The sequence below is a fragment of the Dromiciops gliroides genome, chromosome 5, assembly GCF_019393635.1.
Source record: "Dromiciops gliroides isolate mDroGli1 chromosome 5, mDroGli1.pri, whole genome shotgun sequence".
In the NCBI taxonomy this organism is placed as follows: Eukaryota; Metazoa; Chordata; class Mammalia; order Microbiotheria; family Microbiotheriidae; genus Dromiciops; species Dromiciops gliroides.
In genome coordinates, this window is record NC_057865.1 from 215,514,496 (window position 1) to 215,541,397 (window position 26,902).

The 26,902-nt window shown below is 40.2% G+C and overlaps 1 protein-coding gene across 1 annotated transcript; it reads left to right on the plus strand.

Moving 5' to 3' along the window:
• The first annotated feature begins 10,158 nt into the window (after positions 1-10,158).
• LOC122728123 (tubulin alpha-1C chain) lies at positions 10,159-16,382 on the plus strand. The gene is made up of 4 exons (XM_043966305.1): positions 10,159-10,336; positions 13,716-13,938; positions 14,065-14,213; positions 15,298-16,382. The coding sequence occupies exons 1-4, from the start codon at positions 10,334-10,336 to the stop codon at positions 16,270-16,272; spliced, it is 1,350 nt and encodes a 449-aa protein (XP_043822240.1). The 5' UTR covers positions 10,159-10,333; the 3' UTR covers positions 16,273-16,382.
• Positions 16,383-26,902: the final 10,520 nt, after the last annotated feature.

The following is a 26,902-nucleotide window of genomic DNA, read 5'->3' on the forward strand; positions in this document are numbered from 1 at the left end:
AATGTGATGTGTGATGAACAGCAAGTAAGACAGTGTACCTGGATCATAGATGGTGTGGAGGGCAGTAGAGTATAAGAAATAAAGTATAAAATAATGCTGGTAGCTCAGTGGAGGATGGATTGCAATGGGTAGATTTAAGGCAGGGAGACCTATTAAAAGTCTATTGCAGGCAGCTAGGTGGCACAGTGGTTAAAACACCAGCCCTGGATTCAGGAGGACCTGAGTCCGAATCCGGCCTCAGACACTTGACACTTACTAGCTGTGTGACCCTGAGCAAGTCACTTAACCCCAATTGCCCCGAAAAAAAAATTAATAATAAATTAAATAAATAAATAAAAGTCTATTGCAATAGTCCAGGCAAAAGGTGATGTGGAACTGAATGTAGTTGGTGGTTGCATGAATGGAGAGAGGAAACTGGATCCAAGAGATGTTGGGAAAGTATAAACATTTGATAACAGATTTTATCTGCGAGGTGAACCTAAGTGAGTTTTATAACAAGGTGTAAGCCTGGGTGACAAGGAGAATGGTGATGCCCTCAAAATAATGTATTCTTTTAGACATACTGCATTTAAGATGCCTTTGAAAGATCCTATTCCAGATGTCTAAAAGTCAATTGATGATATAGGACAATAGCTCAGGAGAGAGATTCTATTTAGAAATCATATGACAGTTGACCCCATGGGTGCTGATAAGATCACCAAGAGAGATATCATGGAAGAAAAAGAGAAGTGAGCCCATAGCAGAGCCTTAAGGGACACCCAAAGCTAATCCTCCTGAATCCTATTGAAAATCAAGGCCATTTGCCACTCTTCCTGTTCCCCCTTCCTCCTCCTCATATCGAAACCTCTTTGTTGGTTTTTTTTTTTTGGTGAGGCAATTGGGATTAAGTGACTTGCCCAGGGTCACACAGCCAATAAGTGTTAAGTGTCTGAGGCTGGATTTGAACTCAGGTCCTCCTGACTCCAGGGCTGGTGCTCTATCCACTGCACCACCTAGCTGCCCCATATCACAACCTCTTGACATTATCCCCCAATATTTTGTTCATTCCTCTACTCTCTAATGAAAAAATGGCCCTTCTCAACAGTACCAAACTTAGCCATATTATTTTTTCACCTTCACTATCACCAACCCTCCCTATAGGATTGCCCCTACTAGCATTCCCCCCTCTCTAATTGTCAATCTTTCTCCATCTACTGGTTTCTTCTCTGCGACCTCCAAACACACAAATTTTGCCCATCCTTTGCCTCCCTAGATCCCACCACCTCTTACAGTTATCATGCTAGATATCTCCATTTCTCAGCCAAATTCCTTGAAAAAACTGTCTGCTCTTAGTGTCTCTACTTCTCTCACTTTCTGGTCACATTGTGAGGTTACCAGATTGTTTACCTGTGCCGGCATTAGTTTTGCCCCCTTTCCTATGGTGTATGGGCTTTGGAATGAATCTTTGTACAGTTCTCATAGAAGGAGTCATACTTCTTATGAGTTGTTTCTCACTGGATTTCTTGATCATTATTTGGTCTGGGGAAAACGCTGGGGGATCTGCCTCCATTCAGGTAACCATCTTGGCCAGAAGTCTCTCCCCTGTAAATTTTAATCTATTTCCATACTAAATGTTTGTGTGCATGTACCTGTGAGAAGGAGGATACTCACCTTTCCTTTCCCTGCTTCAAATAAGAGTCAGTGTTGTTTCCCATGGAGAATAGACAGTTACATTTTTAATCTGGCAAACAATGTTTCTCTGTTTACAAATGATAGCAGCAGTAAAGAACCATAGACTTTCTTGCTAAAGTTTTCCAGAGTCATCTGGAAATGTGTTCCAAGACACATTACATAGTAATCTACTAATGAATGTTAGCTACTGGATAGTCCTGTGGCTATGTTATTACTGTATTCAGTATGTTCTAAGGCTTGCCTAAGTAGTTCATATGTATAAGATACACTATCAGACAAAAGTTTATAATACAGTGTTACAATATTCCAATGAATATAACTGAGATTCTGTGAAAAGAAGCTACCATTTGTATATTTTTTATGATTCCATAAATGTCTGAAGGAGCAAGAAGTCATCATTAAAAGACAAGGGGGGGTGGGCAGCTAGGTGGCACAGTGGATATAGCACCGACCCTGGATTCAGGAGGACCTGAATTCAAATCCAGCCTCAGACACTACTAGCTGTGTGACCCTGGGCAAGTCACTTAACCCCAATTGCCTCACCAAAAAAAAACCAAAAAAAACCCCAACCAAACAAAAAGACAAAGAGGGGACAGCTAGATGGCGGAATGGATAAAGCACCAACCCTGGATTCAGGAGGACCTGAGTTCAAATTTGACCTCAGACACTTGACACTAGCCGTGTGACCTTGTCTCCCCCCCCAAAAGACAAAGAGTTTAGACAAACTTGAACTTCCAAGATAACACTGAATTTGTGTTTTGCTTGTCTCTGGTTTTCCTTGCTAGGATGTTAGTAACACTGAAGTTTTAGATTGTATCTGTCTAATGTTATATGAAAAATAACATAGCACATAAATATTTTGTCTCCACAAAGCATTTTGTAACTAAAGTTTTTTACCCTAGTAAGATCTTGAGAACTTTACAAAAATACATTGAATAAACTGAAAACCTCTGTGAGGTGTTTGCTTTCCATGTCAATCAAAGAATAATTTAACAATTGATTAAGTACCTTCTATATACCAGTTACTGTGCTTAGTGCTGGAGATACAAAAAAAGCAGTGAAAAAGTCCCTTCTCTCAAGGAGCTTAAATTCTTCTTCTTTTTTTTTTTTTGCAGGGCAATGGGGGTTAAGTGACTTGCCCAGGGTCACACAGCTAGTTAAGTGTCAAGTGTCTGAGGCCGGATTTGAACTCAGGTACTCCTGAATCCAGGGCCGGTGCTTTATCCACTGCGCCACCTAGCCGCCTCCGGAGCTTAAATTCTTACACACACGCAATTTATAAGGTAGCTTGGGGAGGGAGGGGGCGGGACAAAGGCTTTATGCAGATGGTGACACTTTAACTGGTCTTGAAGGAAACCAAAAAGTCCAAGAAGTGGAGGGAATACATTCCAAGCATGGGGGACATCCAGTGCAAAGACACAGAGACCAGAGATGGAATGTCATGTATGAAGAATAGCAGGTAGAACAATAATAGCATGTGGGGAGTAATATGTCATTAAACAGGATTGGACATTCAGATTAAGAGGAGTAATAGAAGAGTCTAGCTTTCCCACATAAACCCTGCAAATACCTGAAAGTGCCCCTTTATAGAGCAATGTTATAAAAACCAAAGAGAAGAAGAAATAAGCTTCCATCCAATCTAGCACTGTACAAAATCCAGCCTAGCCTGTAAAAACTAGCTACAGGGTCCCAACAGTTAAGCCAGAACTAATTGCAGTAAATAGGCAGAAATAGTGTAGTCTTGGAAAGGTCTCGAATTGGACTACCAGCATAAATCAGGCCTGTGGTCAGCTGGAGTTCTGAGAAAAAAGAAGCCATATATAGACTCTATTTCCATAAAGCATTATGCAAGGAAATAGAGCTTAGCCATGTACTTCTCAAAACACTAGGTGCCACAGCAAGAAATAAGACCAACTCAGGGCCTAGAAGTCATTACTGGAGAACCTTGTTGGAGGCCTGAAACCAACATGATCTCTAACTTCTGACTGGTAGCTGTAAAGGCCACAGCAGGAGATGGAAATAATTACTAACTAGGGATTGTGCAAAGAGAATGATACAGAAATCAGCCAGGGTCAGAACTTCCAGTGAACCAACAGAAGACAGACAGAGAGAAGCCAGGGATTGAGTCATAGGGGGGAGCCCAATACCAACCACACCATCCAGAACAATAGCAACAAGGTATATAGATCAGGACCAAAAAGGGCCAACCAAACTCATCCAAGAGAGTTTGGGGTGGGGTGGGGGGCAGGGAAGGAAAGTCCAATCCAAGAATTGAAGATTAAAATATGAGTAAACAGAATAAAATAGCAAACACAATGAAGAAATACTATGAGTTAAGTAAGAGACACCCAACAAGCAAAGCCAGAATAAGAAAGAAATCCACAAGTGCCTCTGGGAGTGTGTGTGTATGTGTGTGTGTGTGTGTGGGGGGAGGTTGGCCACAAACACTATAAAAGTTGCTGGAAGAAATTAAATAAGAGATTTTAAAAAGAAATTATAAGTTAAATTAGAGCTTTGAAGAAAAAAAATTGAAAGAAGAAACAATTCAAAAGAGAAGTTAGAAAATCCACTCCCAAGGAGAAGATTCCATGTAAAACAGAATGGATCAGGTTGAACTGCATGACTCCTTAACACAAGAAATATTAGAACAAAATCAGAAGGTTGGTAAAATTAAATATAAGGTATTTATTATTTAAAATAAATAAAACTATTGACCTGGAAAATAAGTCAAGGAGAAATATTTTTCTTTAAAACACTACTTACTGAAAACCACTGACTAAATAAAAAGCCTGGACACTGTAATTCACTCTGAAGAAAACTACCCCCATCTGTTAGAACCAGGAGCCAAAATGAAAATAGAATGAATATAATGAATCTGCCAATCCTGTTTTGAAAGAAATTCCAAGCTAAAAACATCCAGGAATATCATAGCCGAAATCCAAATATTCCAAATTAAAGGGGGAAAAATATTGTAAGATGCCATCCAGTCAACAAGCATTTATTAAGCTCTCCCCCTTCTCCAAAGAGTTCACATTCTAATGGGAAAGATAAATATGAAAATAACTAACTATATATGGAAAGTAGACTTAGAGAGGAAGAAACTAGCAGCTCTAGGAACCAGGAAAGGTATCCTGTAAAAGGTAGGATTTGAGCTGAGTTTTGAAGGAAGCCAGGAAAGGTAAGAGACAGAAATGATGAAGGAGAACATTTTGGGCATGGAGATAGGATCAGAAGCATTGTGAGCATGAAACAACAAATAATCCCATGGGAAGGGATTGTGGGGCATATGAGAGCAATAAAATATAAAAATAGAAAGTTAAGAAAGGATCAGGTTGGGGGCAGCTAGGTGGCACAGTGGATAAAGCACCAGCCCTGGATTCAGGAGAACCTGAGTTCAAATCTGGCCTCAGACACTTGATACTTACTAACTGTGTGTCATTGCCCCACCCCCAAAAAAAGTTTTTTTTTTTTTTTAATTAAGAAAGGATCAGGTTGTGAAGAGCTTTAAAATGGCAAACAAAGGATTTCATATTTGATCTTGGAGGTTAAAGGGAGCAACTGAAGTTTACTGAGAGGAGAAAGGGGAGAAAATGTCCATACCTATTCTTTAGATAAATTATTTTGGCATAGGAGTAGAAGATAAACTGGAATGGAAAAAAGACTTGAGGAAGGGAGACCAATTAGAAAGTTATTTCAACAGTCTAGGCAAGAAGTGAGGAGGCCTTGGACTATGGTACTGGCTGTATGAGTGGACAGAAGGGGTTAGTCAGATGTAAGAAATTTTGTGCGGATATAAATGAGAAGATTTGACAACAAATTGTATGTGTGGAGTAAATCTGAATGAGGAGTGAAGGATGGAGTGAGCAGGAGGGTGGTGGCACCCTAGATAGTTATCAGGAAGTTCCAATACCTAGAGGTTTTGGGGGAGGGTGATAATGATTTCTGTTTGGGACATGTTGAATTGAAGATACTTATGAGATAACCAATTCAAAAAACTAGACAGGAGTTCAGATTAGTGCTGCATATATAAATCTGGGAATCATAAAGATGATGGTTGACCTCATAGGAGATGATAAGGTCAAGGAGAAATAGAATGGAAGAAAAAGAGAAGAGGCCCCAGGGCAGGGTCTTAGGGGACACCTACAGGTAGTTCTCCAGAGATATTTTATTGAAAAAAATCAAGGCCATTTGACATGCTTCCTCCTCATTTCACAATTCCTTGACATTACCCCCCATTATTTCCTCATTTTCCAAGTTTACATGAGGTCATATAATTTTTTTTAATTAGAGAAGGGAAGGAAATAACTTTCCCAATTATGATTATGGGGAGAATTCTAACACAAACAAAAGGATAAAGGCATTAATAAAAGATAAAATAGACAATTTTGATAACATAAAACTGAAATTTACACAAGCAAAGTCAATATAGTAGAAAATTAGAGGGAAACAAATGGGAAAATATAACTCTAGCAAATTTCTTTGATAAAAGTCTGATGTTCAAGATTAAATAATGATTGATGCAAATACATAAGAATAAGAGCTGTTCCCTAATAGATGAGTGAGCAAAGGATATAAATGGGCTTGAATAAATCTGTATTTATTTAAATGAATGGAAGTCTATTATAACTATGTAAAAATGTTCCAAATCTCTAATAATAGAAATGTAAATTAAAACAACTCTGAGGTGCCACCTTACACATGTCAGATTGGCAAAGATGAGGAAAGTGGAAAATTATTATTTTTGGAGGATTTGGGGGAGGAAAGACAAAATGTTGCACTGTTCTTAGAGCTGTGAATTAGTTCTACCATTCTGGAAGGCAATTTGGAATGATATCCCAAAAGTCACTGAACTTGCATACCCTCTGACCCAGAAATACTATTAGCTATATTACCTAAGGAGGTCAAATACATACAGAGGAAAAGCCACATGTGTATAAGAATACTTATTGCAACATTTTTTGCTCCAGTAGAGAAGCAAAAACAAAACACATGCCCATGATTTAAGGAAGGTACAAAAAAATGTGATATATGAATATAACATAGTACAATTACACCATAAAAAATTAATATGATGGAGTCTAAGGATTCTAACACATTAGAAAGACTAATCTAATGGATGCATAGTGAAATTAGCAAAACCAAGAGAACAATTTATTTGATGACCACAATAATAGAGGGGAAACTCTGAAAGACCTCAGAACTCTAAGCAAAGCCATGCCCAGTGACAACTTCAAAACACCGATGATAAAACTCTTGTTTCTTGGCAGAAAGGTGGTAGATAAGAAGCATAGAATCAGGTGTGCATTCTCAGACATGGGTAATATGGTGATTTGTTTTGCTTGACTACAGACTTCTACTTGAAGTAAGATATGGCAAATTAAGTCACAAAGATAGATACAGTTTCATTTATTACCTCGTTATATTAATATATCTTTTTATAAAACTATATAACAGAAATTCAGCTTCTTATACAAGTCTCTTTATTGTCCTTTGTAATTGAAATGCTTATATTTGTTGGTGATTAAGTTAACACTTAAAAATAAAATTTTAAATTAAAAGAAAAGAAACAAGTCACAACTTCCAGTGGGAGACAGCAATTTTAAATGTGGTTCCCAGCTTTAATTACTAGTTATTTTTGTTTCAATAAACCTTTTAGCATGAAGAGTCTAGAAAGCTGCATTCCCATGGGGTATGTACAAAAGTTAAAGTGGAAACACAAAGAGATGTTTTAAATAAAAGTTTTAGAATGAGAACCCTAAAGGAAGAACTGCTTATAAAATATAACTGTAGATCTACTTCACCTATTAGGATAGGTACTGGACATGTGATTTCATAAGCATAAGGAAGAAAACATCTCATCTGATCCACATAAGAACCCTGGGAAGTAGGTTCTATTAGTATTTTCATTTTACAGCTGAGGAAATTGAGATAGAGATTAAGTGACTTGCCCAGGGTCACACAGTTAGTGTCTCAGGTAGAATTTGAACTTGGGTCTTCCTGACTCCAGGCCCTAGCAGCCGAATGAGAAAACTCCATCTTCCATTGCAGATCAGAAGTCATTAAATGGTCAGTAATGTTAAAACATACCTCTTATACCTTCAGAGGATGTACTCCTTGACATAGAGATGTACATTCTCAAACTGCCACTCTATCTGCTTTGCTTAATTATGGGTTTCTACTTGGCAGGACAAAATTCATATAGTCTTAGAAAGTTGCCCAGAACACCAAGGGGTTAAGTGACTTGGCCCTGGGTTACAACAGCCAGAGTGTGTCAGAAGTGGAACTTGAATCCAGGCTTTCCTAGCTTCTAGGGTAGCTTTCTATCCATTATTCCATGTTGCTACCCTCTATCATTTTTCCCATAACAAAGTTAAAGGTTGGCTACATTGGTGTTACTTGCATCTAAGGAACTCATTAAAAAGTGTTAATTATTACAAATATAGAAATCAGCATAAACAATTTTAATGTGAACTCCAGAAATATTTTACAATGCTGCTCACTTTTCCTATATCTAATTTTAATTCTGTTCAATTTAACAAGCATTAAGCACCTACTATGTGCTAGACAAAATGTTGAGCATTCTGAGGCTAGAAAGCCCAAACTTAGAACAATTCTTGCCCCCAGGGATCTTACATTAGACAATTTGATAGTACTTCTGCTTTTTCTCTGGATGAATATTAATATCTTTCCCATTTCATTTTACCTCTCTAAAGAAAGGTAAGCATTTAAGAAAATAAAATTTAGCAAAGGTAAACATTTTAGAAAAATAAACATTTAGGAAAATGTTCCCTCAACAACCCCAAACTCCCCCCTCCAAAACCCCAACCTTACTGGTTAGTGATTGCCACTTAAGTAGAAATAGTATGTGCCCTTTGAACCTGTTTCTTTGCCTGTAAAATAAGGGGGCTGGATTAGGTGATTGTAAAAATTATAGGATATTATGAGTGGAAGGGATTTGAGAGATCATACTCTCAGATTCCTTCCATCTCTAAAATTCTGTGACTCTACTCTGTAAAAACTCAAAGCACTTTTCTGTGTACTGCATTTTTCTCTAAAGCTAGACACTTCTCATATTTAAGGAATTCATTTATGAGCTTTAAAAAAAAGATTCTTTTTTAAAAAATTTATTTTATTTTAAATTTATTTTTTTGGCAGGGCAATGAGGGTTAAGTGACCTGCCCAGGGTCACACAGCTAGTTAAGTGTTAAGTGTCAGAGGCCGGATTTGAACTCAGGTCCTCCTGAATCCAGGGCCGGTGCCACCTAGCTGCCCCCAAAAAGGTTCTTTTTAAAAAAAAAATCTCTCTACAGAGAAAGAAAACTGGTGGCATAAAGAAGGAAAAGAGAATTCCGATACACAAAACACCCAAGGCAAAAATAAAAAAGAAATAGTTTTGAAGGGAGCTCCAACAAAAAGTTTTTAGCATTCTTTGTTTCTTGTTACAAATAAGGAATAGGAAGGAGTAAAGAAAAGCTGTGAGAAAGGTGAGAACTTGGAATCTTTAAACTACCCACCCTATTCAGCTGACAATTGTAGAAATGAGATCAAGTTCTTAAAATAGAGCCAAAAGGCCCTGCTTGAGCTTTTTGTACCAGATCATTTCTATTAAACAGCTTTCATCTTGGCTTAAGAAACTATTACAACTCCAAGTAACCACCCCGCCGACCCCCCACATACGCTAGCTGAGCCCTCCTAAGGGCCTCTTGCCTACTAGTCCACTTCATACATGGAAGTAAACGAGGGAGGCTCCCTTTTTAGTCCAGCAGACAAAGCCGGCTAGGAGCAGCAGGGCCTAAATGAGAAGTCAACGCAGCCTGAGCATCTGCAGGGCTGTGTTTTCTGAATAAACTAGTCACTCGGAAACCTTCCCCTAGCAGGCGGGGCGGCTCTCTCTCGGAGATTGCCTTGTAGGGAGTTAGGAAAATGTTCACTGGCTCCAGGCCAAGGGAGTGGGCCGAGCTGTGCGTCACTGGAGGCCAGAAACAGGGAGGAAGGGAAAGGTGATGGATAAAGAGAGGAGAGGCTTTGCTCTCCCAGATGTTTCCCTGTTCCTAGTACCACATGGCTCACCTTCTTCCCACCTTCATTCACCACACTCTCTCATCCCTTGGCTTACTTTTTTTAAATTTTAAAACGTTGTATTGGTGCTCTATTTCCCCATCAAGCTATCCCACCTTCCCCCGCCCCCAGCCCCCATCTCTTTCATCATCTTGATCTTTTTCCTTCCTCTTCTTTTCCCAAATCCCCAAACTTTCCCCCCCAACTCAATGATCATCTGGGTTAGTCAAACTTGCTCTTTTCCTCCCCCACACCTCTGGCTTCTTCCGAAAAGGTTTGGTTTGAACTTTCGAACTCACCAATGAGAGCCCGGGAGGAGGGTGGGGTGGCAGGGACCGGACGGGGTGGAGTTTGGGATGGAAGCAGGGCGGGGAGGGTGGAAGAGAAGTATAGAGAAAGGCAGGAGGAGGTGGGGTCAGGTCCTAGGGACCCCCCCCCCCCGCCAAACACGTGGTCAGGGAAGGGCTATATAAGGCCCCTCCCGTGAGCTCCGCTCCTCACTAACTTTTCTCCTGGAGACTTCCTAACGGTCGATCGGGGAGAAACTTGTGTTGCCTTCCTTTCGGTTTCTTCTTAGCCCAGCAGACCCCTGCACACTTTTATCATGGTGAGTGGAGCGGTACCCCAGCCATCTGGCTGCTCCGGGTGGTGTAGAGCGCGGGAGCTGAGGGCCAGGGACACTTACGGGTCATGTGACGGGGGGGGGGGAGTAGGAGCCGGCGCTGTCCACGTTTACGGGGGAGTAGGGTGACCAAAGCGGCTTGAGACTTGGCGGGCTGTGGGGTGCACGTGGCAGATTGGCCCTTAAGGTCGCGTGGAGGAAGATCTCCCAGACTGGCCGTCAGCCTCCTGGGCTGCGCTCTTCTTATTTTGCCCTGAATGCCTTCCTGGGTGTTGAGAGAAGGAAAAGTAAGCTCCGTACTTCGGGCCGGGCGAACACGTTGCGACCGTGTTCCCCTAACTTCCTTTGCTAGAGGACCAAAGTTAACAGCAGTGGCCTGCTTCCGTACTTTGAAGTGGAAGTGCCCACAGTGACACGTGACGGTTCGGGGTTTCTGAGAAAACTTTCCCCAAAGTCTTAAGGACAAGTTACGGTTGTGTTAGTCCATGGGTTTATTAAGCCCATTGAAGGGACGGTCCACCTGGTTCTTAAAAGTTTTTCACACTTTCTGAGATCAACTTTAGGAAGCTTAAAATGCTTTGCACTTTCTCTTCCTTTCTCCTTTCTCTCCCTCCCCCCCTCCCCCCCACACTAAAATAAGTAAACTGGCTTTTCTATAGTAGCCAGATGAACCAAGTGAAGATAGATTGCTGCCTGTCTACCTTATCTTTTGAAACAAGTGGTCTTTGTAGGCATAATGCCCTGAGTTGGAGCCCCTCCCTGACTTCCCCGGTCTAGTTCCCTGTGACTTGGTGCTGAGTCACTTTTAGTAAAGGAAGTAGCAAAGTTTTGGGTAACAATGTTTCCCAAAGCCTAAGTAGTTTTGAGGGGGTTGGGGAACATGCGGCCACAGATGCATAAGGGAGCATGTCCAATAATTAGATAACTAGTTTAATGTTACGGTGTCTAATCCTTTTCTCACCTGTTAGAAATATGTGGAGTGGAAACAAGTACTTGAGGTTAGATTCTTAAAGGGTGTTTTCTAGTGAGGCCATTACTGCCGGCTATAGCAATAACATCTCATTTTTCAAATGTATTGCTTTTCAAAAGAAAAATCACATTTAAGCTTAGTACCTTGAACATCAACCACTTGGGTTGTTTCAGTGAATGAATTCTTCCTAAATATTACTCAGAGCTGAATAGAGAAAATTAATTTTCCATAGAGACCTCCTCTTTTCTGTTTAAGAATCAAAATAGCCTGGGGTGGGGGAGTAAGTAGGAATGAGAGAAGTATGATCTCTTTATCTGGGTGTATGTTAAAAAGGATACTGCTATGGAAGACAGGCTTTGCCTTGGTTTTATTACGGAAATGGCTATCATTCAAATCATAACAGGTAGGGATAGGCTTATCATGTGACCTGACTTTTAATAACCAATCAGCTTCCCCCAGGTAGTCATGGGAAGGTGAGTCTTTTTGACCTTGTCTGCTTTCCCAGGAGTTTAGCAGACAAGATAGACAGTGTGAGGAAATTTCCCAAGGAGGCTGAGAGTCTTTCATGATTTATAATTTATACTGAGTAATACCTTATTCAGAAGGAGGGATCATCACAGACATAGTTTGTGATTATGAGATCTGATAGCAGATAGGCTCACTTGAAAAGAAGGTAAATAAGAAAAGGGTTGGCAGAGTAGAGGACATTATAATTATTTATGAACCAGAAGGCCTAGGTTGTAGCCTGCAACTAACTAGTAATGATTCTGGATGAATCATTCAACTTCTTCTTTTTTTTTCTTTTTTTTTCTTTTTTTTTTTTTTTTTAGTGAGGCAATTGGGGTTAAGCGACTTGCCCAGGGTCACACAGCTAGTAAGTGTTAAGTGTCTAAGGTCGGATTTGAACTCAGATACTCCTGATTCCAGGGCCAGTGCTCTATCCACGAATCATTCAACTTCTTTGGCCTCAATTTCACCATTGGTGAAACTTAAAGGGTTGCTCCCATTGTATGCATAAAGTTGGGTATATTCTGATTATAAGATCCAATGTCCTCATGTATCTTAGATTGCTTCTAATTAGCATTGCATGAGCCATATGATTTTTCCAAAGTCCAGTTAAGTTGCCATGATGCACCAGTAAATAGTCATGAGCTCATTAAAACAAAGTCATACTGCCTACAGCTGGGCAAGTGGGTACAGGTGATTTGGGGCTTTGACATGGTCAGGTGACCATGATTGTTTTATGATTAATGTGAGATTGCTAGGCAGGAAGGAAAGATCATAAAACAAAGGTTGCAAATGATTAGGTCATTTAAATTCCTAGTTAGAAGTTAAGGTACACAACTTGTGATCACTTTTAGAAGTGAATTCTTTTTTCTGTTCATTCTAAAGAATTTTGAACCTTACCATTAGAAAAACAAAAGGAGAGCTTTTTTTGTATGAAGGAGTTTGGGAAAAGTACAATGCCAAGTCTTTAAATAATCTAGTTTATAATGAAACATACCGTGTACAGTTTAACTGAATCATTTTGATATAGAGACTCCATTTAAGCCATACCAACTACTTGTAAGTATGTAAAAGGAAATGTTTTCCTAAATACTTTCAAAAGAATTTGATATTTTTTCCTACAAACTGGAGATGTTTATTTTCTTGGAAGTCAGTCATAGTCACTGCCCAATGAAGACTTTTTCCAGAAATATTATTTGGGGGGCAGAATGGATACTTCTGTTGGAAATAGAAAAGCAAAAAGAAATTCTTTCCGTGAATTGTAGGGCCAAAGTAAATGCTGCACTATATATTGACTATAGATGAAGGCTTCTACAAGGTTAAAAAAAGCTGCCTCTGACCAGATTTTAAATTCTAGCTAGTCTCTGCTTATCTGGCAGTTTCTCTGAGTCATGTGGTTGTAGCTTGCTGCTGGTTTAAGCTGGTTTTTAAAGGAGGAGGGGAGAGAGGCTCTGGGGTTTAAAGAATAGGATTAAAGCCGACCAGAATGATCTCAACTGAAGTTACACAATCATACAAAAAGCATGAATAAGAACTGAAAGGGGGAGGTTTTTTCAAGTGTTTAAGGAATTAGCCTTGCACATTTCCCTAGAGTTGGAAGGAAATAGTTTTGTATAGAGCCCTGGGGATATATACAGTTCTAAAATGTCAGGCAGGTTCCTGACTTGGATTCAACCCATATTTGTCCCTAGCATTGTCAGGTCATGAATTTTCATTTGCCTTCCCCAAGAATTTTTTCTCAATTCAGTTTGTTGTGTGTTTGAACTTCAAGTAAGGGAGGTGTATCCTGTGGAATGGTTATGCTGTAAAACTTAATTTGTTACTCATATAGATGTAAACACATTAGCTGTCTGTCCCAACTGGCTCATTTATATTGGTTTTCTGCAGCGTGAGTGCATCTCTATCCACGTTGGCCAGGCTGGTGTCCAGATTGGCAATGCCTGTTGGGAGCTGTACTGCCTGGAACATGGTATCCAGCCTGATGGGCAGATGCCAAGTGACAAGACCATTGGGGGAGGAGATGACTCCTTCAACACCTTCTTCAGTGAAACAGGAGCTGGCAAACATGTTCCCCGTGCTGTGTTTGTAGACCTGGAACCAACTGTTATTGGTGAGTTCAGTTTGGATTCGAAAATACACAGCTCAAAGTGACCATTCCTTTTTTTTTTTAATACCCCTGGTTCTTAGTAGGAGTTATCACATTGTTAATGCTGGGCTGTTCTTCTTAATCTTCCAGATGAAGTTCGCACTGGAACCTACCGCCAGCTCTTCCACCCTGAGCAGCTGATCACGGGCAAGGAAGATGCTGCCAATAATTATGCCCGTGGACACTATACTATTGGCAAGGAAATCATTGACATAGTTTTGGACAGAATTCGGAAGCTTGTGAGTCATTTATTAGGGTGATACCCTAACCTCTGAATTAACCTAAACAGTCAGACTCTACTTCAGGGAATCTTGTGCTTAGATTGAAAATTCTGTTAATGAGCTAATTTAATTGGAGTGGATATCACATGATCTCCTTAGCAAAAAGTGGGGGAGGGGAGAGGGAACAGTGCAATAGTCTACCTAGATATAAGTGATTATATCAACACTTACATTAAAACTTACAAATTTCTGAATAATGTTAAAGTTGAGACAGCAGCATTTAGTCATTTGGAAAATGGCTGTTGCCAATCTAAAGCACTTAGAGCAATGGTGCTCTAGAAAGAACTTTATAAGCCACTGTATAGGTCTTGTGTTTCTGCCCTGCATAAAACTGGGGGTCCTGTCCCAGCACCTAAAAAATATCGTGAGATATCATTTTACTATTTCAGTGAATTTGGCAAGTGTTGGGTTCAGATCTGAACTGTTGCAGTTTTACTTGGAACCTAGGATTCAGAAGACCTTTTCCTCCTTGAAAAAATAGCAGCTTATCCATGCTGTTGCATGCTCCAGCCTAGATTTAGCTTACTCACCATGAAGTCCAACTCAATATAATGTTCACATCAGGCCAAGACAGGCATTCTACATATGTAGAGAGTTCTAGTTTTGATCCAGCAGAAGTTAGTGTTTCTCCTGCTTAACATATAAGCTAAACTTCAAGTCCTCAAAAATAAATATTATGGTACAAATATAGGACTGTGTAATCCTGTGGTCTAAAAAGCCAGTATCTTCATTTTATCTAGTGTCCCTGTGTGACTCCACTAGGCTAGTAGATGAGGGCATAGCAAGACCAGGGACATCCTCTAGTCTTTTGATATGCAAGGCATTATTCTATCAAATGAAGCTCCTATATAGACTATCTAGAGAAGTCAGCAGTTTACGAAAGTATTATTACTCTAAAGCACTGTCTCCAAGCATATCGAGTGTTAGATATGATCTGACCACTTGACTTGGATAGACCAATGGAGATTAGCCTAGACTTAGAATTGCATCAGTCTTCCGTGAGATAGATTTGAACATTTAGAGTTGTTTTTGTGTTTTACAGGCTGACCAGTGCACAGGTCTCCAAGGCTTCTTGGTTTTCCACAGCTTTGGTGGTGGGACTGGCTCTGGTTTTACCTCTCTGCTGATGGAACGTCTGTCCGTTGATTATGGCAAGAAGTCCAAGCTGGAGTTCTCCATTTACCCAGCCCCACAGGTTTCCACAGCTGTAGTTGAGCCCTACAATTCCATTCTGACCACCCACACCACCCTGGAGCACTCTGATTGTGCCTTCATGGTAGACAATGAGGCCATCTATGATATCTGTCGCAGAAACCTTGATATTGAACGCCCAACCTACACTAATCTGAATCGCCTTATTAGCCAAATTGTGTCCTCCATCACTGCCTCTCTCCGATTTGATGGTGCCCTGAATGTGGATCTGACAGAATTCCAGACCAACCTGGTGCCCTATCCCCGTATCCATTTCCCTCTGGCCACATATGCCCCAGTCATCTCTGCTGAGAAAGCCTACCATGAGCAGCTGACTGTAGCAGAGATCACCAATGCTTGCTTTGAGCCTGCCAACCAGATGGTGAAATGTGACCCTCGCCATGGTAAATACATGGCTTGCTGCCTGCTCTACCGTGGTGATGTGGTTCCCAAAGATGTCAATGCTGCCATTGCCACCATCAAGACAAAGCGTAGCATCCAGTTTGTGGATTGGTGCCCGACTGGCTTCAAGGTTGGCATCAACTATCAGCCTCCCACTGTGGTTCCTGGTGGTGACCTGGCCAAGGTACAGCGGGCTGTGTGCATGTTGAGCAACACCACGGCTGTTGCTGAGGCCTGGGCTCGCCTGGACCACAAGTTTGATCTGATGTATGCCAAGCGTGCCTTTGTCCATTGGTATGTGGGGGAGGGCATGGAGGAAGGAGAGTTCTCTGAGGCCCGGGAGGATATGGCTGCCCTGGAGAAAGATTATGAGGAGGTTGGAGCAGATAGTGCTGATGGGGAAGAGGAAGGTGAGGAATATTAATTTGTATGTTATCTTTTTCTTTATACAAGGTCTGTCTTTTTTTTTCTGTTCTGTGAAAATGTCCTCTGTGGTCATTAAATGTCAATAAAAGTGTGAGACTTTGATTTCAAGTGTCTTACTATGTTTTGCCTGTTTCTTTTGTGATTTGAGCCACTTTCCTCTGCCAGTACCTATTGCTATAAATAAAACTCCAGTAACATTAAAGCAGTCATTCATAAAGAAGTCATACATGGGGCAGCTAAATGGCGCAGTGGGTAGAGCACCGGTCCTGGATTCAGGAGGACCTGAATTCAAATCGAGCCTCAGACACTTGACACTAGCTGTGTGACCCTGGGCAAGTCACTTAACCCCAACTGCCTCACACACACACACAAAAAAAGTCATACATTCAGAACTGTTAGGCCTATTCCAGTTGATGCATCACATGATCCAAACTAAGCTTTGCACTTTTTTTTTTTTGCTTGGGGCAATGAGGGTTAATGAGCGTCATAAAGCTAGTTAGTGTCAAGTGTCTGAGGCTGGATTTGAGCTCGGGTCCAGGGCCAGTCCTTTATCCACTGTGCCACCTTGCACTCCTTTTCCTCTTTGTATATAGAGTTGGCACTTCAGATATTTGTTAATGGAAAAGTCTAGGGTATTGCAAAAACAGTCCACAGTTGGTATAAGTGAGAGCCTGGAACATAATAATAAAGCTAAATGATCAGTTTAAGTGATAAAGAAAAACACATTTAATTGGTTGTCTACCAACTCCTGTGCACTACAAAGATGGAAAAAGTTTATGGGAACACAGGTTATAATAAAGTATATGAGGTATCATGCAATGTGTGTGGGGGGTGACCTTAAGTGTAGTTATATGTGGATTTCATTTGAGAAGGCTTCTGTGTCTAAACTTACTAAATGTCTACTAATCTGAGTCAAATATACATTAAAAAAAACATTTAAACATATAAATGAAAGTATCGCTAAAAGGAACTGAAGGAAAAGCCAATCAAGATTTTTTTTTTTTTGGTGAGGCAATTAGGGTTAAATGACTTGCCCATGGTTACACAGCTAGTAAGTGTTAAGTGTCTGAGACTGGATTTGAACTCCGGTACTCCTGATTCCAGGGCTGGTGCTTATCCACTGCGCCACCTAGCTGCCCCCAGCCAATCAAGATTAAACATCCTCGAGACAGCATGTCTACTAGGACAAGTTTAATATGCATTGTCATATGGGACCACCAGGGTCTTGATAAGGTTCAAGCTGGAAGGGAATGTTTAAACTCAAAACCAATAGGTCAAATGACAAAGTATATTAAAAGTAAATGGGGGCAGCTAAGTGGCGCAGTGGATAAAGCACTGGCCTTGGATTCAGGAGGACCCGAGTTCAAATCCAGCCTCAGACACTTGACACTTAACTAGCTGTGTGACCCTGGGCAAGTCACTTAACCCTCATTGCCCTGCAAAAAACCAAACAAACAAACAAACAAAAAAGTAAATGTAGGGGGCAGCTAGGTGGCACAGTGGATAGAGCACCGGCCCTGGAGTCAGGAGTACCTGAGTTCAAATCCGGCCTCAAACACTTTACACACTTACTAGCTGTGTGACCCTGGGCAAGTCACTTAACCCCAATTGCCTCACTTAAAAAAAGTATATGTGAATGGTTTTGGGTAGGGTTTCTTTTTTGTGAAAATGGTTTAAGGTAAGTATTACATGTTAATTCAACAAAGCCAGCTGTGGCATAGTTGTTGGTAATTTCCAAGCATTTATGTAAAGCCATACTTTCGTTTTCAATGAATACTAAGAATCCACCATCTGCATAATGTTGCCAGGTGTGAAGTAGTTGTAACATTATCCCTGGCCCATAAGGGACTTAAAAAGTTTCCTTGGGAAGGTGAATTATCCTACATTAAGATTCAGCAATCTATTACAAATTTTAAGATCATTACTAAAGTAGTCTGGGAAGTCAGGAAAAGCTTTGTGAAGGATATGAAATAGGTAAGGAGAAAAATGTTCAGATTGGGGAGAGGATTTGTCTTCTCACTAGAAATAAGTGGAAAATAAACAACTGAGTAAGATTCAGAAGACAGTAAAGCTAGTTCATAGTTCGTTTAAAGAATAATTTTAATACGGTTAGGAAAAACCAGTGGAGCTTTACATCTAGGAGGAAGATTGTAGGCAATTAGAGTCATGGGACTGAGAAGTGATGGAGAGACATTTTTCTTTGTACCACAAGTATTGCTTTTTTAAAAAATTGTGAACTTAATTATAAAAATCCAAATATTTCCACAACCTAGCTAATGTGGGAATGTTTTCCATGACTACTCATGTATAATTTATTTTGAATTGCTTGAGTTCTTGTGGGTGGGGGGTGGAAAGGGAGGGAGGAAGAGAAGTTAGAACACAAAGTTTTAAAAAATTGATGTTAAAATTTGTGTTTACATATATTTTGGAAAAAATTTCTTATTAAAAAGGAAAAAATCCAAATAATTTAATTGTGCAAAGAACAAAAAGATTGTAATTAAGTAATGGACTTTGGCAACATACGGTAAAGTAGATGTTAAAATTAACATGAGGCGGGGCAGCTAGGTGGTGCAGTAGATAGAGCACCAGCCCTGAAGTCAGGAGTACCTGAGTTCAAATCCGGCCTCAGACACTTAACACTTACTAGCTGTGGGACCCTGGGCAAGTCACTTAACCCCAATTGCCTCACTAAAAAAATAAAATAAAAATTAATATGAGAGCAATAAATTTGCCATTTGTATCCCCTTTTGTTTTCCACATATTTTTAAATATTTCATTGATTCTTTTCATTCATGTTCTTATAGCTCTATCATGAAGTACTAACTAGCTCACTAACCTCACCCTCTAAGTAAACAGAAGTTCTCCCTTGCAACAATTCAAGCAAAAAAATAATCGACCATATCTGAAAATGCATGTCCTCTGGGGCAGTTTGGTGGCCCTGGATTCAGGAGGGCCTGAGTTCAAATCCGGTCTCAGATACCTGACACTAGCTGTGTGACCTGGGCAAGTCACTTGACCCTCATTGCCCCACCAAAAAAAAAAAAAAAAAAACAATGCATGTCCTCATGCTAAAGTTCTAATCCATCACTATGTCTAGATGTAGGTGACATGCTTAATCAGCCCTTTACAGTCATGACCAGTCATTGCATTAGAGTGCTAAAATCTTTCAAAGTTGTTTTTCCCTAAAACATATGGTCATTATATAAATTGTTTTGGTTCTGTTCATTTCATTTTGTCTCAGTTCATACAAGTCTTCCCAAATTTCTCTTCATTTTTCTTATTTGTAATTTCTTACAACTCAATATCCCATTATTTTCATACAGTGTCAGTCAAGATATCTAAAAGACAGTTGGAAATGTTACACTGAGGTTGGAACAGCATAGTTAAGGAATTAGCAATAAAGATAGTAATTAAATTCATGGGAGCTGATGAGATCACCAATTGAGGTATTTGTCAGAAGGTATGATATGGATGAGGATCCAGCAAAGGTGACTGAGAAGGAGCAGTCTGATAGATAAGTCGAGAATCAGGAGAAAGTGGTGCCCTAAAAAACTAGAGAGAAGAACATATCAGGTAAGAGGGTGATCACCTCTTCAGAGAAGACAAGAATAAGGATTGAGAAAAGGCCATTGGATTTGGCAGCTTGGAGTGGGCATTTTTGGTAGAATGAGGTCAGAAGCTGGATTTCAAGAAATGAAGAGAGAAGAGAAAGTGGAGGCATCTATTATAGATGTCCTACTCAAGGAGTTTAGCCACAGAGGGCAGTGGAGATATAGGATGATAGCAGGGATGAAAGAAATGATGGGGGTTTGGGTTGGGGTTGTCTTTTTTTTATAATGGGGGAGACATTGGCATCTTTGTAGTCAGTAGAGAAAGAACTAGTAGGGAGAGATTGAAAATAAATGATAGAGTGGAGATGACAGAAGGGAAAATCTGCAGCAGCTGGGGTGGAATGGGATCCCTTGAACAGGTAGAGGGACTATCCTTGGTAAAGTAAAACTACCTTTCTAATTCTAATACCCTTCTAATTCTAAATACATTGATTTTGCTTGTGCAAAAGCTCGATTTTATATAGTTAAAATGATCAGTTTTATCTTCTGTGTTCACCTCTATCTCTAGTTTAGGGCAGTAAGGTAGCACAGTAAATAGAGTACTGGGTCTGAAGTCAGGAGGACTTGAGTTCAAATTTGGCCTCAGACACTTAGTAGCTGTATGACCCTGGGCAAGTCACTTAACCCTCTTTGCCTCACTTCCTCACTTGTAAAATGAGCTGAAGAAGGAAATAGCAAACTAATCCAGCATCTTTGCCAAGAAAACCCCAAATGGGATCACAGAGTCAGATGTAACTGAGAACTACACAACAACACAACAAAATCTCTAGTTTAAGAATTCTCCCTCTACTTAGAGTTGTAAAAGGTATCGCTTTCCCTTCTCTGTGTAGATGACCTTCAGATCTATTTATCCAGAACCAACTTTTCTCCTAACTTCCAGTCTGAAACCTCTGACTGCCTATTGGACATCTCAAACTAGATATCCTGTAGACATATTAAACTCAACACACCCAAAATTCACTTTCTTTCCCCTAAAACCCTAACCCAACTTCCGTATTTCTGTTGAGGGCACCACCATCCTTCAAGTCACCCAGACTTGCAACATAGGTGACATCTTAATAGGGGAGAAGAGAACATATATCATTCCTTCAAATTGCTCAAATGTATTTACATTTCTAAATTTCTATTGTTTCCTGGGATTACATTTCAGAGATTTTGTCCGAATCTGATTTTCTCAATAGATATGCTTGGAAGTCATCTATTAAAATTTGATTTTCCCCTGTAGAATTATACTCAATTTTGCAATATGATTCTTAGTTATGTCTTTGACTTGGAAGCTCTGAATTTTTCCTATGACATTTCTGAGTGTGTTCAATTTTTAATTTCTTTCAGGAGGTGATGGGTGAATTCTGTTTGTATTTTGTGCTCTGACTTTAAACATTCTGTTTCTTTTATGATTTCTTTTAATATGATATCCAGGTTCTTTGCTTAGTTGTGGTTCTTTCAAGAAACCAGATGGTTCCTAAATTCTCTTCTTAATATTCTTTCCAGGTCATTTTTTGATAATAGATACCTTACATATTCTACTTTTTTAGCCTCTTGTCTTTATACTAATATTTCTCATTGTCTTGTTGAACTATTGGGTTCTGTTTTCTCCATTCTATTTTTCAAGGTGTTTGGTCCTTGGGTGAGGTTTTTTTTCTTACATTCTAAATTCCTCCTTTTAAAATCTCATTTCAACTCTTCCATTATTTCTCCCATCTGCTCTGGGATTTCTTAAAGCCAATCCATTCTTTTTATGGAATCATATTTGTACTTTTGTGGAATTAATTTCTTCTGGATTTTATCTTTGGATTCTTTTAATTTTATTTTTCCATTGTATGGAAAATGTTTGCTTGTTGACATATGTCTTCAGCCTCAGTTCCTAGATTGAGTCTGTAGCCAGGGCTGGACTTTAACCCAAGTTCACTGTCTTACACAATTAGATGGGGTGGTTGGACACAAATTTATTGGGGTTAGATCCTACTACCTTTGTTGTTCCAGATGTTCCTACCCTTTTACACCTCTGACTGGAGTTGCTATGTCCTGTTCACATATTTCCATAGATTTGGACAAAAAGCTATCTGAGGCTCAGGATCTGATTCCTGCCCCTGGCTTCAACCTTCATCTCCTATGGACACCTCAATTATGCTGGCTTTGGGTCCAATTTCTGACAGCCTGGCCCTAACCTGAGATTTCTATGGTTTCCAGGCCTATTTCCTACTGAAATCTGATAATTTTGGCCCTTCTGAGGCAATACTAGACTAGATGGCTTTTTGTTTTTGTTTTTGTTAAATCTTTGATTCATCAGGCATTCTTCATTTTCTTGATCTGTTTCTCAGGAAGCTGGCCTTGAAAAAACCTTTCACATTACACCATTATTGCTTTTTTTAAAGGTAAAATTGATTCTGCCTACCCATGAACAATTAATATTTCTCCAATTATTTAAAACTGAATTTATTTGTGTCAAAAGGTTTTTAATATAATTTTATTCATATAGTTCCTGGGTTTGTCCTATTATTGCTTAAAATAATTTTTCTTCATTTCCTCCATCTTCCCCTTCAACCAGATAACATGCATACATGCATACATACATATACATATACATGCGTACATTCACACGAATGCATCATTGTTGTTTAATCATTTCAGTCATGCTTGACTCTTTATGACCGTATTTAGGGTTTTCTTGGCAAAGATGCTGATGGAGTGGTTTGCCATTTCCTTCTCCAGTTCATTTTACAGAAGAGAGACTGAAGCAAACAGGGTTGTGACTTGCTCAGGGTCTCATGGCTAGTAAGTGTCTGAGGCCAGATTTGAACTCAAGTCTCTTTATTCCAGGCCTGGCACTATCCACTGTGCCACCTACCTCCCCAAAATTCATACACACATACATGCATGCATGCAAATATACATAGATATATACACACAGGAGTTAATAACTAAGGTGGATTGAAGCAAGTCTTCAGAGAACTTTATTTTTAAAATATAACAGGGGGCAGCTAGGTAGCACAGTGGATAAAGTACCAGCCCTGACTCCTGACTCCTGAATCCTGAGTTCAAATCCAGTCTCAGACACTTGACACTTAATAGCTGTGTGACCCTGGGCAAGTCACTTAACCCCCATTGCCCCCCACAAAAAAAAATATAACAAGTCTTGCTAACTTGATATCGAAGAAAATGTTATATGTTCACTCATGATAATATAGTAAGACAAACATGGGGAAATAAGGTCTACTGGAAAGGAAAATTCAACTTAATGACTCCTCATAATTATGTTCATCAACTACTTGCTCTTCCTTCCTGACTCATCCCTCTTTGCTAGGAGTAACTGAAAAATCGGAGTTGCTATTTGTCAGAAAAATGACTATTCTGGCCTGGTCCTTTGTTTTCAGTATGTAATGTCTTAATTCTATGGGCATGAACATTTTTTTACTTTATGTTGCAATAGGAAAAATCTGGTCCCCTTCCTTCGAGGGGCAAGGGAATTCTATCACCATCCTGAAGGTGCTAGCCAGCTATTGCTATATACTATTTGGTAGATGGGCTCTCTTACAGCTGCTCTGGAAAGGGAAATGTAAATAGACTCAGGGGAGGCAGGCCAGCCAACCTGCTGAGTGCTTAAAGGAATTCCTCACCATCCAGGAGATTAGCCTGTTGACAGAGCCTTGCCAATTAGAGGACCCAAGTGAAACAAGACACCATCAAAGAATGAGAGCAGAGAAGTCAGCAAAACATTCCAGGATCTTATTCTGAACCAGTACTTTAAACATCTGTTCTCCAGACTATGTGGCAGAAGTAAAGTGAAAGAATAGCTCACAAAAAACAAAACAACAACAAAAAAACAAAGAATAACTCACAATGGCTATACTTTAGTTCAGCCAGATAATAGGGAATAGATCTAGATAGTCTGGGGCTTTGGTAGGTCAAAGCATCAGTGTATCAGTTGACATTGGGTCCTGTAATGGAATGGGGTTTTGTTTACTTCCCATAGGAAACAGAATATGAACAGGAATGAGCCTGTAGCAAGAAAAAAAAATATTCCAATATTTAGCCCATTACCTCACAGCAGATTGTTATCTGCTTAATCTGCCAATGAAAAGGCATGGCACAAAAGCAAAGGCCAACAACATGGTTTGATTTGTAAGAATGACAAGCAGCTTAGCATGTGATGGTTTGTGGAATTTACGGGAAATCTGGTGGCCTTCAATACAGATGCTAGCTACTCAATAGTGGCCTGATCTGACCAGAGGGGCTGTCTACTACCATGACAGGAGAAAGGCCATTTAGTAAGGATTGACCTCAGAAGCTCTTGACCTTTTTTGAGTCATGGCAGTCTGGTGAATATTTTTTTCTAAGATTTTTTTTTAAATAATTGAAGGAGGAGACAGCTAGGTAGCTCAGTGGATAAAGCACCGGCCTTGGATTCAGGAGGACCTGAGTTCAAATCCAGCCTCAGACACTTGACATTTATTAGCTATATGACCTTGGGCAAGCCACTTAACTCTCATTGCTACCCCCCCCCCCAGTAATTGAAGGAAAAACTAAATTTCACTTAGAGATGAGTGAAAAATAAAGATGTAATTTTTTCCCTTATCCAGTCTCACAGACCTCCTTCTTCCCCCAGAACTACCCACATACCTTAAGTTAAGAATCCCTGACCTAGCTGAACATGCATTGACAGATCTTGGCTTCCTCTCCATGGGTGGCAAGGACTGTTCTCAGACTCCAGTGACACAGAGATAGCATGAGGGTGAGGAGAATAAGTCATGTAGGCCAGCAGGCAACCTGCCTACATGTTTTTGAGGTGACTGGCAAACTGAGCCTTTGTTCTAATAAGAACCTCATAGAGAACTTCACTGTCAAGGCCCAAGGATCAACAAATGAATTAGGGAACAGAGAACCTAACTCACTTCTTTGGGACTTTGTTTTGTTGACAAGCATGTAAATGCACTGAATCAGTTTAATTTATCCCTATTTGACTTGTACTATTTCAAGAATACTCTGGGGATGCCCCTTTAAGGCCTTTCCCCTTTTTGTTGAGGTCTTTCAAAGGAAGGAAAGACCTACTTACATCCCTGGCAAGGGAGAGGGGTAATTTTGGGTTGGGTTTTTGTTGTTGTTGTTGTTGTTGTGTTTTTGTTTTTGGCAGGGCAATGAGGGTTAAGTGACTTGCCCAGGGTCACACTGCTACTAAGTGTCAAGTGTCTGAGGCTGGATTTGAATACAGGTCCTCCTGAGGGCCAGTGCTTTATCTACTGTGTCACCTAGCTGCCCCCAAGAGGGGTCATTTTGAAAGCAAAGTTGGGAATGACCATTGGAAAGCCCACAAACTGAAAAAGAAGAGAGAAAAAGTTAATTGTGTTAATTCCTGTGGTCTCCACTCTTAGACTGAGGTGGCTGCCACCTGATCCTTAAATGAGATAGCAAAACTAGTCGGTCTCCACCATAGTCTTACCCATTTAATTGCCCTTGGTGGCTGGAATCACTCTTGGCAGGGCCTCCCTCTTAACTTGGGATATCAATTTACAGCGTTACCCAGAGGGCTGGCATCATGTAAAGCTTTGTAAAAGCACCTGCTGCTTCCAGCCTTGGTCCCTGGAAAGAAAGACACTCTCCAACCAGTTAGACAAAGAACGACATATAACTGGAGTATCGCCTACCCCAGAGCAGTTATGCTGAGACTAATCAGCCCTTGTTTACTGAGGCCAAAAGGTGAAGCCAGCTGAGATGAGGCATGGGTCTGATATGACCCTGGCAGACAACTACTGGCACAGCACCAGGGCAGCAGTTCAAGAGAGACAGAAGGAGCAGACAGTGACAGGAAATGTTGATCAGCTACCAGGGAGGGAGCATTTGTTTTCTTGCTATTGGAAAGGGCTCCCTTTTGCAGATGCACTTGTTGATCTAAGAGCCCTCCCTCAAAGTCCCTCATTTCCATGAATCTTTTATCACCTATCCAATAGCTCAAAGCCTCTATACAATAGGGACAGAAAACCTCGCTCCTTCTTTTGCCAACCTTCTCTCTGGATTTAGAGTAGAAGGGTATTTTCCCCATTGTTTTTTCCATTCCTTTTTCATCAGTTTCCTCTTGTGCTCGCAGTTCCTGGCCCACTAAGATCACCCAATATTTCTCTGGATTTCCTACCTCTCTACTGCCCCAACCCTTCCACTCCACAAGATTGTTGCATGACTTGTTATAAATGGAAGACATTTCATATCAAAGGAATGGAGAATGTACCTGTATCTTAGAGAAGCTGTTCACCAATGTAAAGGTACAATGAACAAGGAAAGGAGTTCTAGCTAAAGTATTGTTTTCACCAGGCAACCAAAAGCTTCTTAGACATAGCCCCTTTCCTTGCCCAAATTTGGTTTCTCTCTCCTCCGCTGCCTCCAGTCATTTACCTTCCCAACTTCCAATTCATGCTGGGATATTTGCACCTAAAGAATCAAGAGTTCACCTACCCAGAAAAACTGAGTATAATCTTTCAGGGGGAAAAATAGAGAACTTCAATAGAAAAAGAGGGTCTTCAGGCATTCGGCTTGATGAAAAAAGACCTGAACTGAATAGAAAATTTGACTTTCAAATGCAAGACCCTTAGAGAAGCATAAAAAGGTAAACAGGAAAAAGAAATCATGAGGGATATTAAAAGTTAAACTGTTTACATTCCTACATGAGAAGTTGATACTTCTAACTCATAAGAACTTTCTCAGTATTAAGGCAGTTGTGAAAGGAATATACTTAGAGGGCACAGGTGTGAACTGAATATGAAGGGATGATATCTGTAAAGCATTTATTTTTTGTTTATCCTTTTTTGTGTGTGAGGCAGTCAGAATGGGGTGGCTTATGGTCTGGGGGTCAGATTTGGGCTCAGGGCCTCCAGGGCTGGTGCTTTGTCTACTTGTGTCACCTAGCTGCCTTATAATGACATCTTTTTTTTTTTTTTGCGGGGCAATGGGGGTTAAGTGACTTGCCCAGGGTCACACAGCTAGTGAGTGTCAAGCTGTCTGAGGCCGGATTTTGAACTCAGGTTACTC